The 19608-nt window shown below is 38.6% G+C and overlaps 2 protein-coding genes across 9 annotated transcripts in view; one reads left to right on the forward strand and one right to left on the reverse strand.

Annotated features, from left to right (window-relative positions):
• Positions 1–1394, forward strand: part of PDCD4 (programmed cell death 4) — a 28870-nt gene extending 27476 nt beyond the window's left edge. The window contains exon 12 of the mRNA XM_082674191.1: positions 664–1394. Within this exon, the coding sequence (XP_082530317.1) occupies positions 664–724 (61 nt within the window). The 3' untranslated portion in view covers positions 725–1394. The remainder of the gene's footprint in view (positions 1–663) is intronic.
• BBIP1 (BBSome interacting protein 1) lies at positions 1159–19439 on the reverse strand. Of its 8 annotated transcripts, none has more exons than XM_082674197.1 (5): positions 19286–19439; positions 18461–18484; positions 18242–18339; positions 7540–7610; positions 1159–3059 (listed from the first exon to the last, which is right to left on the reverse strand). In XM_082674197.1, exons 4-5 carry the CDS (start codon positions 7583–7585, stop codon positions 2890–2892), a joined length of 216 nt encoding a protein of 71 aa, XP_082530323.1. In that variant the 5' UTR covers positions 7586–7610; positions 18242–18339; positions 18461–18484; positions 19286–19439; the 3' UTR covers positions 1159–2889. The 8 variants fall into 8 exon arrangements, with proteins under 8 accessions (XP_082530323.1, XP_082530324.1, XP_082530321.1 ...); XM_082674198.1 differs by lacking the exon at positions 19286–19439 and adding an exon at positions 18990–19253; XM_082674195.1 differs by lacking the exon at positions 19286–19439 and adding an exon at positions 18990–19001 and having other exon boundaries at positions 18461–18536.
• Positions 19440–19608: the final 169 nt, after the last annotated feature.

The following is a 19608-nucleotide window of genomic DNA, read 5'->3' on the forward strand; positions in this document are numbered from 1 at the left end:
TATTTTTGTTTTTATTTCCATTTCTCTAGGAGGTGGGTCAAAAAGGATCTTGCTGTGATTTATGTCATAGAGCGTTCTGCCTATGTTTTCCTCTAAGAGTTTGATAGTGTCTGGCCTTACATTTAGGTCTTTAATCCATTTTGAGTTTATTTTTGTGTATGGTGTTAGGGAGTGTTCTAATTTCATTCTTTCACATGTAGCTGTCCAGTTTTCCCAGCACCCCTTACTGAAGAGGCTGTCTTTTCTCCATTGTATATTCTTGTTTCCTTTATCAAAGATAAGGTGACCATATGTGCGTGGGTTTATCTTAGGGCTTTCTATCCTGTTCCATTGATTTATATTTCTGTTTTTGTGCCAGTACCATACTGTCTTGATTACTGTAGCTTTGTAGTATAGTTTGAAGTCCGGGAGCCTGATTCCTCCAGCTCTGTTTCTAAAGATTGCTTTGGCTATTCAGGGTCTTTTGTGTTTCCATACAAATTGTGCAATTTTTTGTTCTAGTTCTGTGAAAAATGCCATTGGTAATTTGATAGGGATTGCATTGAATCTGTAGATTGCTTTGGAAATTAATGAATAACCAAAAAAGATGAAGTTTTAAATTCTTTTAGTTGACTGTAGTCAGAATTTGTATCTGTTTTCATGTTTGTGTTCTTTTCATTGCAGGGGCAGAAAACGTTTTGTAAGTGAAGGAGATGGAGGTCGTCTTAAACCAGAGAGCTACTGAATATAAGAACTCTTGCAGTCTTAGATGTTATAAAAAAAATATATATCTGAATTGTAAGAGTTGTTAGCACAGTTTTTTGGTTTTTTTTTTTTTTTAGCACTTGTTTTGGGTACAAGGCATTTTTGAAATTTTGTAAACTTACATTTAAGGGAAATTTTTAAAGTAAGTGTTTTTTCTTTTTCTTTTTTGAGCGTGTAAAGGAGGGACAGAAAAGTAACCACTTCTTAAGTGGGATATTCTCATAAGCTACCTTTTTTAAGTGCCATGTTTATGACATAATCATTCCAAGTTTTGCATTGATGTCTGACTGCCACTCCTTTCTTTCAAGGACAGTGTTTTTGTAGTAAAATCACTGGTTTATACAAAGCTTTATTTAGGGGGTAAAGTTAAGCTGCTAAAACCCCATGTTGGCTGCTGCTGTTGAAATACTGTGCTTTGGGAGTAAAAAAAAAAAAAAAAAAAAAGTTATTTCTTTGTCTTAAAGAATTTTAAAAAAATGACTTAGTTATGAGACTTATTCATCTTTCCAGGGAACATTGCTCAGTCTTAAAGACTAGACAGTTAAGTAAATGGTGGCTGGAACATCTATTTTTCTACAAAACTGGACGAATGAACCCAGTTCTAGAAGAATGTATGACAAAATAAAACATGTGAAGCAGTGTTGATTCTTTATTGGGAGTACCTTTATTTTAGGGCTTTCAAAAAACATATTTCACACAACAAATTTTAAATCATATAAAAGAGCATGTTTGAACCTAGTGAATTTTAAACTTTGCTCCTAGAAAACTTTTAAAACAAGAGTACAGTAGTAAATGAATTATTTTAATATTATACTTGGTGGGAAATACTTGCACACTTACCTGTTTTTGATCTTATCTAGAGCTTAATGAAATTTCTAAAACATATATACCTTTCATAATTCTTAAGTTCTATTACCAAGTAATGCTTGTGTTACAAAAAATTATTCTTCAAAGACTCATAGTTTTACATTTACCCAGTGTCTGAGAAAATAGTTACCAATAAATAAGTTATCTAAAGAATGATCACATTTCTGACCTCTTTTGCCAAGCCTAAATACTCAGCAAGGCCTCAAGGTCCATACTAATTTAAATTGTCTGATACTGACTGCAGCAAACCAACCAAGAATTATATTGAGAATTCACAGAGGTATTCTTAGAACATATCCATTACAGGTTTAGCTACAGTCTTTTAGAACGAAAACTTTCAATTTTATGTTCATATTTACTTCATGGGCTCTTTCAAGTCCATATTAATTTCCATTTTTAGGGTTTTAAAATTGTGTTTGATACCTGGAAGACAAAGGTGGCCAGGTAAGTCCGTAAAATCAGTATAATTAAAAGCTTAGGTAACTACTGGATAGGTGAGGGTTTCTTAAAAATTAAATTTGTTTAAGAAATACAGTTTTGTCATTACTAGTAGTATCAGTTGGTCAGGCAAGATAGCCTTAAATGTGTCATGACACAAAATTCTTCAAATTCAGTTTTTAATAAACATTTACAGGATTCTCTGACTATAAAAGGTGCATTTACTCACTTGTGCCTAAGAATGTTATCTAGAAAATTGATGGGAATGGTGAACAATAATTGGCAGTTCTAAAAACTTGGGTTAAAAAAAACCAAAATCTGGGTTCAAAGTTTTAAAATTGCTTCTGTTTAGTACAAACTGGAGTGTTTTTTGTTTTAATTATTTTATATTTGTTTTTGGCTGTGTTGGGTCTTTGTTTCTGTGCGAGGGCTTTCTCCAGTTGCGGCGAGCGGGGCCCACTCTTCATCGTGGTGCGCAGACCTCTCACTGCCGCGGCCTCTCCCGTTGTGGAGCACAAGCTCCAGACGCGCAGGCTCAGTAGTTGTGGCTCACGGGCCTAGCCGCTCCGTGGCATGTGGGATCTTCTCAGACCGGACACGAACCCGTGTCCCTTGCACTCGCAGGCAGATTCCTTATCACTGCGCCACCAGGGAAGCCCCAAATCGGAGTGTTTAAATTCACAATCCAAGTTTTATTAATCTTGGTTATTTTTATATTATGGGAATAAAATCTGTTTTATTAATACATACTGCTTTCAGCATACAGATGCAGGTTATTTTCTAGCTATTGTTAATAATAAGGAAGGTGTAGGGTGTTCTGCAGAAGTCCTAAGTTATCATTCAGTGACTTATTTGCGGTTGTTCCTTCTTTTCTGCCATTTCCTGTTGGCGAATTGTATCCTGTGCTGCTTGCTGCATTTTCTCCAGTTTTTCCAGAGTCAGAGATTTTAGGGGTAAAAGTTTGGGTTTACACAGCACCATTGTGGTTATATCTTCTACAGACAACTGCCCTAAAGTTTAAAAAGAAAAGAATTGGAGTGAGATAACACAGCTGTTTGGTGGTTTGGATTTGCAGCTAGAATTAAGGTGTAAAAACTTAATCCATTGACGTTGAAAAATCTCTTGTTCTCATAGTTCCCCCCCAGTGTATCTTCAGTATAAAAATATAAAAGCAACATTTACCCTACAGCATATCTTCAATATAAAAGCAACATTTAATACTAGGAAGTTCATAAGGTATTGAATTTTTTAAGATCCTAAGCTACAATGAGACAACTTTTTGTGTCAAACGTTTAATCTCAAAAAAAAATTTGGGGGAAATACAATGTACATAAAAATAAGAGGAGGAACAAGATGGCACAGTAAAAGGACCTTGAGCTCACCCCCTCTCATGAGCACACCAAAATCACAATGCTGAACAACTGTCGATAAAAAAGACTGAAACCTATCAAAAAAGATACATTGAAACACATAAGGCAGAAACCCAGTGAGATGGCAGGAGGGGTACACTCGCAATAGAATCATATCGCATACCCCCCAGGGTGGGTAACCCACAAACCAGAGAACAGTTACATTGCAGAAGTTCTCCCACAGGATTGAGAGTTCTGAGCCCCATGTCAGGCTCCCTAGCCCCGGGGTCTGGCATCAGGAGGGGAGCCCTCAGGGCATTTGGCTTAGAAGGTCAGTAGCGCCTGAATGCAGGAGCTCCATAGAACTGGGGGAAACAGACTCTCCACTCTTGGAACACTCATACCAGGTATTGTGTGCCCGGGGACCCAGGGCAAAAGTGCAGTGACTTGATAGGAACCTGGGCAAGATGGACCTGCTGGTCTTGGAGGGTCTGCTGGGGAGGTGTGAGGTGACTGTGGTTCTCAGGACATAAAGGCTGGTGGCAAACATATACAAGAGTACTCATCTGAAGGCTAACATCTTGCTTGGGACGTTAACAAAAACAATAGAAAAGATGAATGAGACTAAAAGCTGGTTCTCTGAAAAGATACATGAAATTGATAAACCTTTAGCCAGACTCATCAAGAAAAAGGAAGAGGGCCCAAATCAGTAAAACTAGAGAAAGGAGAAGTTACAAGCAGCTATATGCCAATTAAATGGACAACCTAGAGGAAATGGACATTTTTAGAAAAGTACAATCTCCCAAGACTGAACCAGGAAGCAATAGAAAATATGAACAGACCAATTATAAGCACTGAAATTGAATCTGTGATTAAAATACCCCTGAAGAAAGTCCAGGACCAGATGGCTTCACAGGTGAATTCTACCAAATTCAGAGAAGAGTTAGCACCTGTCTTTCTGAAACTATTCCAAAAAATTGCAGAGGAAGGAACACTTCCAAACTCCTTCTATGAGGCCACCATCACCCTGATACCAAAACCACAGGTATCACAAAGATACCACAAAGAAGGACAATTACAGGCCAGTATCACTGATGAGCATAGATGCAAAAATCCTCAGCAAAATACTAACAAACTGAATCCAACAATATATTAAAAGGATCATACACCATGATCAAGTGGGATTTATCCTAGGAAAGCAAGGAGTTTTCAATATCTGCAAATCAGTGCCATATACCACATCAACAAATTGAAGAATAAAAGCCACACGATCATCTCAATAGATGCAGAAAAAGCTTCTGATAAAATTCAACATCCATTTATGATAAAAAAAAAAACTCTCCAGGAATTGGGCATAGAGGGAACATACCTCAACATAATAAAGGCCATATATGACAAGCCCACAGCTAACATACTCAACGGTGAAAAGCTGAAAGCATTCCTCTAAGGTCAGGTACAAGACAAGGATGCCCAATCTTGCCACTTTTATTCAACATAGTTTTGGAAGTCCTAGTCACAGCCATCAGGGAAGAAAAAGAAATAAAAGGAATCCAAATTGGAAAGGCAGAAGCAAAGCTGTCACAGTTTGCAGATGACATGATACTATACATAGGAAATCCTAAAGACACTACCAGAAAAATACTAGAGCTCATCAATGAATTCAGTAAAGTCACAGGATACAAAATTAATACACAGAAATTTGTTGCATTTCTATACACTAACAATGAAAGATCAGAAAGAGGAAATAAGGAAATAATCCAATTTACCATCACATCAAAAAGAATAAAATACCTAGGAAAATAAACCCATCTAGGGAGGCAAAAGACCTAACTCTGAAAACTATAATACAGGGATGAAAGAAATCAAAGATGACACAAACAGATGGAAAGATATACCATGTTCTTGGATTAGGAGAGTCATTATTGTCAAAATCACTATACTATGCAAGCCAATCTACAGAGTCAATGCAATCCCTATCAAATTAGCAATGGCATTTTTCACAGAACTAGAACAAAAAATTTTAAAATTTGTATGTAAACACAAAAGACCCTGAATAGCCAAAGCAATCTTGAGAAAGAAAAACGGAGCTGGAGGAATCAGGTTCCCTGACATCAGACTATATGACAAAGCTACAGTAATCAAAACAGTATGGTATGGCACAAAACCAGACATACAGATCAATGGAACAGGATAGAAAGCCCAGAAATAAACCCACTCACCTATGGTCAATTAATCTATGACAAAGGAGTCAAGAATATACAACGGAGAAAAGACACTCTCTTCAGTAAGTGGTGCTGGGAAAACTAGACAGCTACATGTAAAAGAATGAAATTAGAACATTCTCTAACACCACACAGAAAAATAAAATGGATTAAAGACCTAAATGTAAGACCTGATTCTATAAAACTCCTAGAGGAAAACATAGGCAGAACAGTCTTTGACATAAATTGCAGCAATATCTTTTTGGACCTGTCTCCTAGAGTAATGTAAATAAAAACAAAAATAAACAAATGGGAACTAATTAAAGGCTTTTGCACAGCAAAGGGAACCATAAACTAAACAAAAAGACAACCTACAGAATGGGAGAAAATGTTTGCAAATGATGAGACTGACAAGGGATTAATCGTCAAAATATACAAATACCTAATACAACTCAATATCAAAAAAACAAACAACTCAATCAAAAAATGGGCAAAAGATCTGAATAGACATTTCTCCAAAGACATACGGATGGCCAACAGACACATGAAAAAATGATCAACTTCACTAATTATTGGAGAAATGCAAATCAAAACTATAATGAGGTATCACCTCACACTGTTCAGAATGGCCATCATCAAAAAGTCTACAAATAATAAATGCTGGAGAGGGTGTCGAAAAAAAGGAACCCTCCTACACTGTTGGTGGGAATGTAAATTGGTACAGCCACTATGGAGAGCAGCATGGAGTTTCCTTAAAAAACTAAAAACAGAGCTACCATATGATCCTGCAATCCCACTCCTGGACATATATCTGAAGAAAACCATAATTTGAAAAGATACATGCACCCCAATGTTCACTGCAGCACTATTTACAATAGCCAAGAACATGGAAGCAAACTAAATGTACGCTGACAGATGAATGGATAAAGATGTGGTATATATATGTGTGTGTGTGTATATATATATATGTGTGTATATATATACACACACATACATGCACACACACACACACAATGGAATATTAGTCAACCATAAAAACGAATGAAATAATGCCATTTGCAGCAATATGGATGGACCTAGATACTTTCATACTAAGTGAAGTAAGTCAGACAGAGAAAGACAAATATCATATGATATTGCTTATATGTGGAATCTAAAAAACATGATACAAATAAACTTACATACAAAACGGAAATAGACCCACAGACACAGAAAACAAACTTATGGTTACCAAAGGGGAAAGGTGTGGGAGGGATAACTTAGAAGTTTGGAATAAACATATACACACTACTATATATAAAATAAACACCAAGGACCTACTGTATAACACAGGGAACTATACTAAATATTTTGTAATAACCTATAAGGGAAAAGAATCTGAAAAAAAGTAGATATATATGTATGTATAACTGAATCACTTTGCGATACACCTGTAACACAACACTGTAAATCAACTATACTTCAATAAAAAAAAGAAATGGAAATACAACAACAACATATATGTAGTAAAGTATGGTATTAACATGAATACTCAAATTACTGAATGTAATTGTAATTCGGCTTTTGCTACATTGTTTGATTTAGGTTTCTTTTCCCCCATTTTCAGACCTTATTTAGTATTATGATAAATTATGGTGCTATTTTTTTCCACTGGAAATTCCTTATTGTAATCTGCAATCTTGAGTGTAACAGAATTTCTACATTTAAGAAACAATCCAACTGTCATTTTACATCCTTTTACTAGTGGGGGCGGGGAGGCAATGGATTACTCCTTTACAACCTACTCATGACAAAAGCATAGTAAAGGTGGAGAGTATGTGTGGTGTATAGAACACAAAATAGTTTCAGATATTTAGCTATTGAGGCTGCTACATGACACTGCCTATTAGTTTTTAGGTTCCTACAATATTCTATGACCTAAGTATTTGTAACTTAGATACCTTGTTTTGGAAGAACTTCCCGGAACATTGACTTCATTTCTGCCATATCTGAATTGTTGGATAGTTTCTTCCTTCAATGAGAAAACAATTATTAGTACTATTCAAGAATGAATTACCAAAGCATATTGCTTGAGATAGATATTTCCATTGTAGTTTAAGAAAATCACAATTCCTATAGAAAATGAACTATCCTATCCTTGCATAATTTTCCCATTAATTACCTGTGAGTCTTTTCATTGAAACAAGGTTGAGATAGTTCATATAAGCATGCAGATCTTGTCAACTTTCATTCATAAGTGGTGGTGGTAATTGGAAGGCTGCATGTTCTAAATTTTTCCCCTCCTAGTGAAAATTGGGCTTAAGTTTTTCAGGCAAAGGTAAATTATCCAATAGTTATCTATCCAGCTGAGGAAAACCAAAGGGATTTATGTGCAGCTGATAGCATCTCCCCTGAATGGTGGATGATGTAAAAGACATGACCATTTGGGAGGTGGGGTAAGGCAGAGTGTTAGGGAAAGGAGGAGGTAGTATGTAAATACTGCCTAACATCCCCACTTCCTTCAGTAACTAACAGCCAGTTTCTACTTTAATTCCTTTGCTATAATGACAAAAAGCATCTTAAGGATCAGTTACTGGCTACATAGCTGCAATTTGTAAGGAAGCAACACAAACAGGTGAAATTGGCTCTTGGATACCAGAAGCGAGGTGTGCTCTCAGTTTATTTTCCTCTAATACAGAGATACTCTATGCTGAAGCATCAGTGAATACCCTCACGTGAGTATTTTGTTATGAATATCCCAGCATATATGTCATCTCTGGCTGATTACAACCGTTCCCAGTGTTACATCCCAGTTTATGCCATGTTATATATATTCAAGGTGTTCTGGACTGTAACTTGTAGCGTGACCCCTTTCCAAACACAGATGCTACTCTAGACAGTCCCACCCATTTTGTGATATTTCGCCATACTGATGCAACTCACTGTATATCTTTCACAACATCACCACCACAGAAGAAAGATTATTTATAATGTGGTGATGCTGGCTTGGTGCCTGCCTTTACCACCCACTGCAAATTAGTTATAATCAAGTGAAGCTGCTTCTGGTCTTAGTTATTCCCATTACCTCTACTTTGACATTCCTAAAAAAAGCTTCATACTCCCCATCCACCAAGCCTCTTCCCCTTCTTGTTCAAATTCCTATTCTGGAAGATCTAAAGTTCCTGAGGAAGCTCTATCTGCTTTCCACAACTGTCACTGAAACTTACCCCTATACTGCTCTCTCTGGGAATGAAGATGAAGTAGGGAATGGACCAGGAATAAAGCAACTCATCACTACCTAGAATCTGAGATAAATGCAATATACAATTTACTCAGAATGCACAGCTTCTCCTTCTGACACATTCTTTCCTTCTTGTTACTTAGGCCTGCCAGTGGTAACTAGTGTTCATTCTTTTTTGTTGTTGTTGTTGAAGGTTAGTAATATTGCAGATCTCTGAGTAGCCTGAATACAACTATAACAAACAATACTTAGCCTCTCCATTAAGGATAACACAATGAAAATATTCATTAGGCCCTTATTTGGTACAAATCTGACATGATATGCTACTGAAAGGGAGGATAGACATTATAAATGTTGATGAATGTGAGAGAAATGCATAGCATCTAAGGGTTTTTTTTTTTGCGGTACGCAGGCCTCTCACTGTTGTGGCCTCTCCCGTTGCGGAGCACAGGCTCCGGATGCGCAGGCTCAGCGGCCATGGCTCACGGGCCCAGCTGCTCCATGGCATGTGGGATCTTCCTGGACCGGGGCACGAACCCGTGTCCCCTGCATCGGCAGGCGGACTTTCAACCACTGTGCCACCAGGAAAGCCCTAAGGGTTTTTATATCACCAAATTTTTAATCACCAAAATGATAAAATGATAGATGAACAAATACTTAACTCTTAGCTGTTTTAGAGTAGCAACTCTAGTTACTCAGAATTTAATCACTATCTTTTGCTATCTCTTCTTTATACCTCTTTCACATCCAAAATCTGGCTTGCGGAAAACAATGAAGCTTGGTGCTCTACCAAACCTTAGTTCTCTGAGTAAGCTTCCATTGTTACTGGAAAGGGTGTGGAGCCAAAGGCCTTGTAGGGAGTGGGTTGGGCCTGGTGTGGGGAAGATCAGTGCTGTCACTTGCCTGGGTGGAGTGTCTACTTTGCTAGGGTTGATTCTTGTTCCTAGGCCCCCCTAGGCATTGGCAGGAGAGGAACAGGAAGGGAGGGCTAAAATAAGCAAGGTGGTGGTTGGATGCCCAGCACTGCCAATGCTACACTGTCTTGATAATCAACTGCCCAGGGAGCCCAGCGTAGGAAGGAGCATTTATATCCTTCTCCAGGGTAACTGCTAATAGCCAAGCATGGGTGTTTTGCCTGGTGTGATGCACCCTAAGGAGTTGTGGCTACCCCTAAGGGTACTTTCTAATTGGTAAGGTAATATGTGTGTACCACCAGGGATAGATGGGCCAAAGAAGAAATATATCAGCTGGGGATGAAATTCATGTGTATTATTCAAGTGCCACATCATTCAATTCAATAAATATGTGAGTGTCTACCATGTGCCAGGCACCATTCATTAGTGAACAAAAGAGGAAAAAATGTTTGCTCTTTCAGAGCTTACAGTCTAGAGTATGGGGAGAGAAACAAATAACATAATGGTAGTAAGTGTTATAGAAAATAAAATAGTTTAAGGGGATTTAGGAGGGCTGGGTGTTGTGGTGATTACAATTTGAACAGGAAAATCATTATAGCCTCATTAAGAAAGTGAAAATCATTGTGGTCTCATTTTGGTGTGTGTGTTGTATCTTTTGAGATTGCAAGAAAATCAGAAGCCTAGTATTCAGTTAGGGAATGTATAGGGTAATGGACACTATTGGTGGGCGGGTTTGTTGGTACAGCTTTTTTAGAGGGATAATTTATAGTATCTTTTAATATTTTGTAGTATCTACTAAAACTAAATATGCACATTTTCTTTGACCCAAACCTTCTACTAGTAATGCTCACTAAAGAAACAAAGCATGAGTGTGTAAAGATATAAGAATAAGAATGTTCATTAGGGCACTGCATTCAGGCACATGTCACAGGTCAAATAAATCACGGAACCACCATACCATGGAGTACTATGATAGACTTTAAAATGATACAGATGGGCAAGCCATATTTTAAGAGAAAACATTAAATTGCAAAAGTAAAATGGGGCTTTCCTGGTGGCGCAGTGGTTGAGGGTCCGCCTGCCGATGCAGGGAACACGGGTTCGTGCCCCGGTCCGAGAGGATCCCACGTGCCGCGGAGCGGCTGGGCCCGTGAGCCATGGCCGCTGAGCCTGCACATCCGGAGCCTGTGCTCCGCAACGGGAGAGGCCACAACAGTGAGAGTCCCGCGTACCGCAAAAAAAAAAGGTAAAAGAAAATTCCTACAGTAATAGAACCCAAACTTTTAATGCTTAGAGAATGCAGTGTCAATTAGTCACTTTTTGAAGCTTTTAGTCTGGGTAATTAGAAAATAATCTGCTGTTTCCCTTCCCCCCAGTTTCTTTAGTTTGTAATTTCTCCCAGAGATAATGGTTTTGACGGATAATGTGTTTCAAAATCATGATAAAGGAACCAAACCTGTTGTAGCATTTGAGCTAGATGTCTAAAATTAACACAAAAGAACCCAGAGGGAAACCAAATCTTTGTCATGAAAAATTTTACTAAGTTGTTGGTGTGAGAGTTGAAAAGCATTTATGTCTAGGCAGGATTAGTACTTTAAGTCAATCATACACATGTTGATAACATAAATTAGTCATACAACTTGGACAAGTTAGAAATCTCTGGGGAGATTTAGTTTGATAACCAAACTAGATTTACTTTGACAACCAAACTAAATTATGGGTGTGGGACTGGACAAGAGCACTAGTGTGTCCTTCTGAACCTTAAGAATGTGTTCAGTAGTCCTCAAATTTTATCCTTGTATAACCCTTTTGAAAAAACTAGGCAGAGAAATTAGGTCACCTTTTACACATTTCTAGATAGACATATAAATTTGTTATAAGTTTAGTTACAAAGGATAAAATTTCCAGCATATTTAAAAATAACATATTAATCCTTAAAAATATATGTAATATAATCAAAATATCATAGCAATCTGATAGCTACCATCATCCATTAATAAAAAATGAAGAACTTAAAAAAATTTTTTTTTTAAGATTTAATTTTATTTTTTTGGCTGTGTTGGGTCTTCGTTGCTGTGCGCGAGCTTTCTCTAGTTGCGGTGAGCGGGGGCTACTCTTTATTGTGGTGCGTGGGCTTTCTCTAGTTGCGGTGGCTTCTCTTGTTGCGGACCACGGGCTCTTGGCGTGCAGGCTTCAGTAGTTGTGGCTTGCGGGCTCTAGAGCGCAGGCTCAGTAGTTGTGGCGCACGGGTTTAGCTGCTTTGCGGCACGTGGGATCTTCCCAGACCACGGCTCGAACCTGTGTCCCCTGCACTGGCAGGCGGATTCTTATCCACTGCGCCACCAGGGAAGTCCCAAGAACTCTTTTTTAAGTCAGAAATTTTGTATCTTTTTTTCTCCCTACATCTCTATTTCCACTCCACTTAATTTTATTTTAATGTATGTTTTCATGCTTGAACATATTTTAGTAATTATCCTACCATACTTCTCTGCCACAAAAATGTTTACAAATTTAAATGAAAACTTAAAATATTTTGGATTGAGTTATTCCAATTATTAGTGAAAATCAATAAAAATAAATTACACATCAATAATATAATTACTGAGCATAAAGAATAAAGTTAATGGCTAAAAAAAATCTCTTAGTAGGAAAAAATACTTTTTGTCTGTGGGTTTTGTTTTATAGCATTAGTCTTATTTTTAAAAGATGCTGCCACTGGAACTGTCAGATCTCAAGCTTAATCAGCAATAAGCAACACTTGAAAAGCTTACAAGTTTTGCATATTTTTCATAGATTAGCTTATATGAAAACATACTGTTGAGACCAAGATCATGGGTTAAATAGCTAAACAGGACTGTTAGCTTTAAATTGTACTCTATTTTCATCTAGCCAGCTGGAAAATGTAGACTACAGTCAGATGGGGGCAGACAGAGAAGAGGAATAGATTACTCAAATCCAAATTCCATTCCTGGTAACTCAAAACATATACATATGGATCAGAAATATCAAAATGGAAACATACTGTGGATGCCAAAGCCAAGTCTTAGCTTCTAAAAATGCTCAGGCCAGGATTTGGATGTTTCAAAAACTCTCCTCCTAGGTCATACTAAAGTCTCCTTAGTCTAATATTTGATCTTTGATAGGAGCCCCAAAAGAGCCATTCTGTGGGTCAAGTGGTGTGCCTACCACTTCTAGTCCACCATTAGCTTTTCATCATTTTTTTCCCTCCATTAATTTATCTAAACTTACCAGCTTATCCTAATGGTACAAAACCCCATTTTTAAATTCTGAAATTGAATGCTTCAGAGTATTCTAGGATCCCAAGTATTTTAAACAAGCTGCAACAGTATAATCCAATGTATGATTTAAAACAAAAGCTTGTACTGGCATTTTTGTTTGTTTTCATTTTTTTCGGGTCAGTATATTCCATGTTTATACTTTAAATGGGTTGTACTCTGGCTAATTAGCTTTGTGACATTGAAAACATTTCCTAACCAATTGGAGGTTTGATTTTCTCATAAAAAACATGTTTAGTACCAGTCTTGAGTTGCAAGGTTCAAATGAAAAGTGAATGTAAAAGTGCTTAGAAATACAGTGTGACATTTATTATTCCATGTCTAATTTTCGTATCTCTATAATAAAAAACTTGTTGTAGATTTCCTGTTAAGTGCCCTCCCACACTTAAAAACCCTCTGAATCCTCATCAACACCACAGTACCTACAAAAGAGCATGATCTATTTAAAGATGTTTTCCTTTAAAAATCTGTCTTAATTATTTACTTTTAAAGAGCATGGGCTACCGGATTGTTCTTTCTTTTCTTTAAATTTAATTAATTAATTAATTAATTTTGGGCTGCGTTGGGTCTTCGTTGCTGCACGCCGGCTTTTCTTTAGTTGCAACCAGTGGAGGCTACTCTTCGTTGCGGTGCGCAGGCTTCTCACTGCAGTGGCTTCTCTTGTTGTGGAGCATGGGCTCTAGATGTGCGCAGACTTCAGTAGCTATGGCACGTGGGCTCAGTAGTTGTGGCGCACGGGCTTAGCTGCTCCACGGCATGTGGGATCTTCCTGGACCAGGGCTCGAATCTGTGTCCCCTGCATTGGCAGGCAGATTCTTAAGCACTGCACCACCAGGGAAATCCCATTTTTCTTAAATATATTAAAGATATGATAATAAAGAAAACTTATTTCCTAATATAATTCAAGGTTGAGAAAATGTGAACAAGTTTTTAATTTGGTGGAAAAGAGTAAAAACCTTTTAAATTGCAATCAAGGAAATAGACAGTTAGTGTACATAAGAGTCTATCTTTAATTTTTTTTTTTTTTTTTTTTTGCGGTACGTGGGCCTCTCACTGTTGTGGCCTCTCCCGTTGCAGAGCACAGGCTCCGGACGCGCAGGCTCAGCGGCCATGGCTCACGGGCCCAGCCACTCCGTGGCATGTGGGATCTTCCCGGACCAGGGCACGAACCCGTGTCCCCTGCATCAGCAGGCAGACTCTCAACCACTGTGCCACCAGGGAAGCCCCTCTATCTTTAATTTTTGATGGAGGCGATAAGTGACTTGTTACCTTACTTAGATAAGTAAATGCACCTGAAATACGGCAAAAAAGGAAACATTTCTAAAGCATTCTGAGATTTTCAACCAAAGTACCAATTGCGTTTTTATGCAAGAAACACAGAGGTCATAAACTTGTAGCCCTTGGTGTTACCCAGTTAAATGTTTTGCTGGCTTGATTAATGTTTAAAAAGTATTTGAACCAATGTTTAAAAGTCAGGAGATTTCAAGACAAAACAAAAATTTAAAAAAAAATCAGGATATTTCACATTAAGTCCACATTTTAGTTCCTCTTGACAAATCTGGTAACACCAGGTCCATATCCCCAGATGGCAAAATTTGGCTGGGGCTGGGAAGTGATGCCCCATTTAGGTGAGCATGGGGAGTTCTCCAATCCCCACCACTGCCTATTGTTTCCCTTAACATTACCTGCCCGGCAACCATAGGCACCTGACTTCACAACTTCAGTAAAACAAAGCCACGCCAATATATTACATGCCAAACAATCCTCTTTTATCATTAATAGGCATTAAGAAGCAAAAATACAATCTCTGGGAACCGAGGGAGGCACTGGAAGCAACCTTGTTTATGTAGAATACAGTAAAGGATATTTTTCTTTTGTGACTATTTATTAATTCCTTTTAAGTAAGTTCAATCTCCCTGCTGCAGGTTGTCGATGGGGGTGGCAGGAATGGCAGGAACAAAAATGAAAAAATTTATCTTTTGTCTTATGCAAGACTTGTGTGGTTGACTGACAGATGAATTTTCAAACGCATATTAGATTTCTGAATGTAAACTAACATGAGAAAAGGTGAAAGAGGGAGTCCCAAAAAACGTGGTTTTCAGCAGATACAAATTAGTAATGCTCACTCTCACTCAAGTGGTTGACCACATGCTAGCAGACTGCTTAATTTGGATTGATAATGTTCAACCAGAGATGCCAAATAACATCATATGTCATGTAGTTGGAAACTAGAGTAGATTCTAGAGTAGTTCTAGAGTAGTTTTGTTTTGCTATCTGGCATCTGCTGGTAGAAAAATGTTGCAACATGTTCAATTTGGCTAATTAATCCAGACTCATGTGAATAATATGTGCAGTGTCTAGCTTCTGAAACATGCCTAGGCCTAAGAACAGGAACTGCTCTTCTTGGGTGAACCTGGATGATGCCATTGGTTCTGTTACATTCCAGTAGCAGACACTACTGTTAAGTTAGTAGAAAATGACATATCCTACTCATGCAGAATACCTTTTTCTAATAATTTGTTTTTTCAAAATTCAGTACTAGAAAGTGGTTCTAAAACTGTTAGCTACCAACCCTTAAAAAAGGGTTAAACCTTTTTAAAAAAACGTATCTGAAGAACTTTTTATATTCTCAGCATCAGAGATATAAACCTACTTCAATAGTATGCAAGGAAGGGGAAATAAAGAATTGTTTGATACTTTACTATTTCTGAAAGCCTGAACCTCAGATCACCTATATCAAAATCCCCTGGACAATTATTAAAAATACAGATTCTTCAGGAGTCTTCCCCAGACTCATGAATCAGAATCTCTAATTTTTAATTAAGTTCCCCACATTAAAGTTGGAGAACCAACTTAAAGTCATTCACTCATTCAATAAATAAATATTTAATGCCTACAATGTACTCAGATTGGACTGCTTTAGAAGCTACTAATAACTACCATACACTGACCATATACCATGTACTATATACTATGCTAAAATAAAGCATTTTATGTGTTTGACTCATTCTGTTCAACAATTCTAAGAGGTTTTACAGCTCCATTTAATAGATGATAAACAGAATGAGTAAACTGTCCAAAGTCACCAGCTAATGAATGTGCCTGTTCCTGAAACCCAGGTCTGATTCTAAAATCTGTGGTCTAAATTGGTATATTATTTTGCCTTATTTGAATCTGGAGTAAACTTAAAACTGTTTCATAGTCCCACCATGAGCAAATTTTCTTCTACACAAAAGAAGTGACTGAAGGAGTGCATTACTTAACTTTCATATGAAGGCTAAAAACATTCTATATCAATCTAAGAATTTTTGCCCTACCAGAGCATTTTCTTCTGTCCCCTTAAGTGCATTTTCTTCCTTCTGCTTATCTTTCATGATCAAATATAAGTCTAGGATAGAAGGAATACATAAGCTTGGCAATCTGGGGAGTTTTCCTCTTGTGATTATGAAGTAAATTCTGCAAACACTTCTCTATCCATTGGACACAGACTGTACCTAATGTACTAAGTGCTAAGTATAATCTTGATTTTGCAATTTTTAATAAGCTCTGATGAATGCTACCAAAAGCCTATCACAGAAATACCAGGACTAATTAGGACTTGCAAGAGTTTCAGGGAGAAAAATAACATTGCCAAAATTGGATGTGGCCAGATGGCCAGCAGTTGCCCCAGTCTCTGCTTTGATAACATCAAGATTCATCTGTATTTGAATTGCAGGGCCCACACATCTTTCATCAACTGTCCCTGGGGTGCCAGGAGTTGAAAACTCATGAAACTATGCTGACATCAGTACACTTTGCTGAAGATTACATTGCATCAGCTCCAAGTGTAGGCAAAGTAGCAGCAACACTTTATTAAAAGGTAGACAGTCTATGTTGCCATTGCAGGGCACTCTCATACTCTACGTAGACAAGAGGATTAAATACCAAACTCTTCTTTGTAGGATATCATAGAAGGGTGGTATGTTGAGAAGTGGGATGGATTTAACAAGCAGCTCATGGTATGGTAAAAGTAGCTTCATTTGAGAAGACTTAATCATGATTGGAAAAGTATGAATACTGTGAAGTATTCTTGCAAAAAATGTTAAATTGAATCTAATCACACCTCCAGACCAACTTCTGATTTACAAGAAATAAGAAAAAAGGAGATATTCAAAAAGACCCCTGGCCTGAACACTTCAAAATGACAATGTCACAAGGGAAAGAGAGATGGGGGAACTGTTCTAGATTAAGGCCAAAGAGTTATAATACCCAAATACAATACATAAACCATGACTGGATCCTGGTTTTGTTTCTTTTTTGCAAGGAGGAGAAGGTATAAAAGACATTCTTGGTTCAAATGGGAAAATGTACATACATTCGTATTGAATTTCAAAGACTACAGAATTATTAACTTCCTTAGTTGTGATAATGATGTTTTGCAGGAGAACTTTATAATTCTTAGGAAATACATGTTGGGAATTTTAGAGATGTCTGCCTAACAATAGGTGTCTGCAACCTATTTCCAAATGTCTCAGTGACAAACAGTGTATGAGAAGGAGTGAAATAAATATGGCACGACGTTAACAACTGTTGGATTTAGGTGAAACCTACATGAATGTTTATTGTATTCTTTAAACTTTTTAATGTATGAATATTTCTTTAATAAAATATGGGGGGAAGAAATCATTTTGAAGAGACTTCAGAGTGGAAGCCTAAGAAAAGGTTGAGTAACAGGGACTATGCTGAATTTCTGATAAACTGAAGTTCCCTTCAACTTTGCTGGCAACATCTTGGGCATCCAGGAGACACCCAATATATTCCATTTTTCAGTATTTATCAAAATAATATCATGTGCAGGGTAAAGTAACAGGCAGATAAATCTGATACAAACCATTCTATTTAGGAGTAAATATGGTAGTGAAGCTAAGAACACAAGCAGCTGTTATACAAAATAGTGGTTGTCATAAAAGAGGTACAAAAAGTGCTAGGTAAGCTCAGAGAAAATTACTTCCTGCTGGGGAGAATCTGGAAACACATCTCCAATTATAACTAGGACATGGATACAGAATCACAAAAGGTTGGTGCTTCAGTGATAAACCTTGTTAGAGAAAAGAATACATAGTTCATTTTGGCTGGAGCATGAGTACTAAGGATACAAAAAGAAACTAAGCAAAGAAGGTAGGTGTGCACCCTTGTTGTTGACTGGCCTGGATATAAACAATTTTCAGTTTACCTGAAAGTTCTCCTGATCCTTTTTCCCGCAGCTTTAGGCACCCAACCTGATATTACCAAGATGACTCACAGCTGTTGACTCAAAACCTACAGAAGGAACTACATGAGATAATATGTGACAATTCTGGTAAAGAGCCATATAAAACTAATACGATAGTTTTACGAATATTCACAAACATTGTTTAATAAACCGTAGACACGCAGGATTAGGGCAGTATACCTTCATCCAGAGCTGCAGTCAATGCTTACAAACCCCCACCGGAGGAGAAACAAAGAAAAGGGAGAAAATTCAGAATCTGAAGACAGGAAGTGCGAAAATAAGACTTAGAGGTGTTGCCGCGGTGGTGGGTAACCATCTTTTTCCTTTATAGCTGGGAATGGAAAATGATTTCCTCAAGCTCCAGAATTCTCCCTCCTCAAAGGTCAGGGGGTGAAAGTACGTAACAGACTTTGCGGGGGCGTGGTCAGGAGCTCCACTTCGCGGGAGTTAAGGGCCACACCCAGGCCCCTCCCGTCCCAGCTTGCAGCAGCGCGGCGACGGGAGCCGGTTGAGCCGCCTCACCCCACAGGGAACCTCAAAGGGGCGGAGGGGGGGTGGGGGGCGGGCCGCCGCCTGGCCAGCCCGGAAAGAAAACCTTCTTCCAGCGGAAGCGGCTCTGAGTTCGGCTAGCCCCATCTGCGCTTTGTCTCCCAGGGGCCGTTCGGCCTGCTCGGGCCTGACCCACGGTTCGGGACCAAGGGACACTTACCTCACTTCGCCACTCCTGTCAGAATGGGTACTCCCTGGGGCAAGGGGGGCGCAAGCTATTCCCATCCTTCTGCCATGACCCCATTCAGAAGTGTCAAAGGCAACTTCCGGGCAAGACGGGATTCCGGAGCCCTAAACGCCTGTCCACCTAAGTAAGTGACCAGACGTCCCAGCAGAATAAGGGCCAGGAAACCTGCTCCCTCTATCCCCGAACCCGGGCAGGTAGTCCGGAATAGGAATTAACTTGTTTAACATGGGATGTCTGGTCACGTTTGGTTCTGTTTTGGGCCTACTTACAGATGCCTCTCTTCCCAGACGGCTCAACTGTTGCCCAGGGCAATTATGAGATTGGGCGAAGGGAAAACTACGTCACACAGGAGACGGCAGGCCCGGAAACTCCCGATGCCATTATCAGTTATGGCTGCCTTAGCGTCAACAGTAACTTCGGATTGAGAGTTGTCTCTCTACCCAGCTGGAGGCTCTCTCTGTGGCCCAGCTAGCCAGCGGCGCCCTGTGGGCGGGAGAGAGCGCGTTGAGGAGCGGAGGAAAGGAAAAGGGCGGAGAGAGGGAAGCAGGCGCCCATACCTTACTCTGATTGGGTAGCGTCGCTGGCGACAGTG

This window comes from Grampus griseus (assembly GCF_964374135.1).
Source record: "Grampus griseus genome assembly, chromosome: 16".
Taxonomy (NCBI): domain Eukaryota; kingdom Metazoa; phylum Chordata; class Mammalia; order Artiodactyla; family Delphinidae; genus Grampus; species Grampus griseus.

Bases quoted from the DNA above. Each gene is read 5' to 3' on its own strand.
- BBIP1 (XM_082674192.1), bottom strand. From the start codon at position 19,054: ATGGGAATAGCTTGCGCCCCCCTTGCCCCAGGGAGTACCCATTCTGAC. The intron at 7,611-18,989 runs GTAAGTGTCCCT...TTCTCATTGAAG, and splicing joins GACAGGAGTGGCGAAGTGAG to GAAGAAACTATCCAACAATT. The intron at 3,060-7,539 runs GTATCTAAGTTA...TTTAAACTTTAG, and splicing joins GGAAGTTCTTCCAAAACAAG to GGCAGTTGTCTGTAGAAGAT.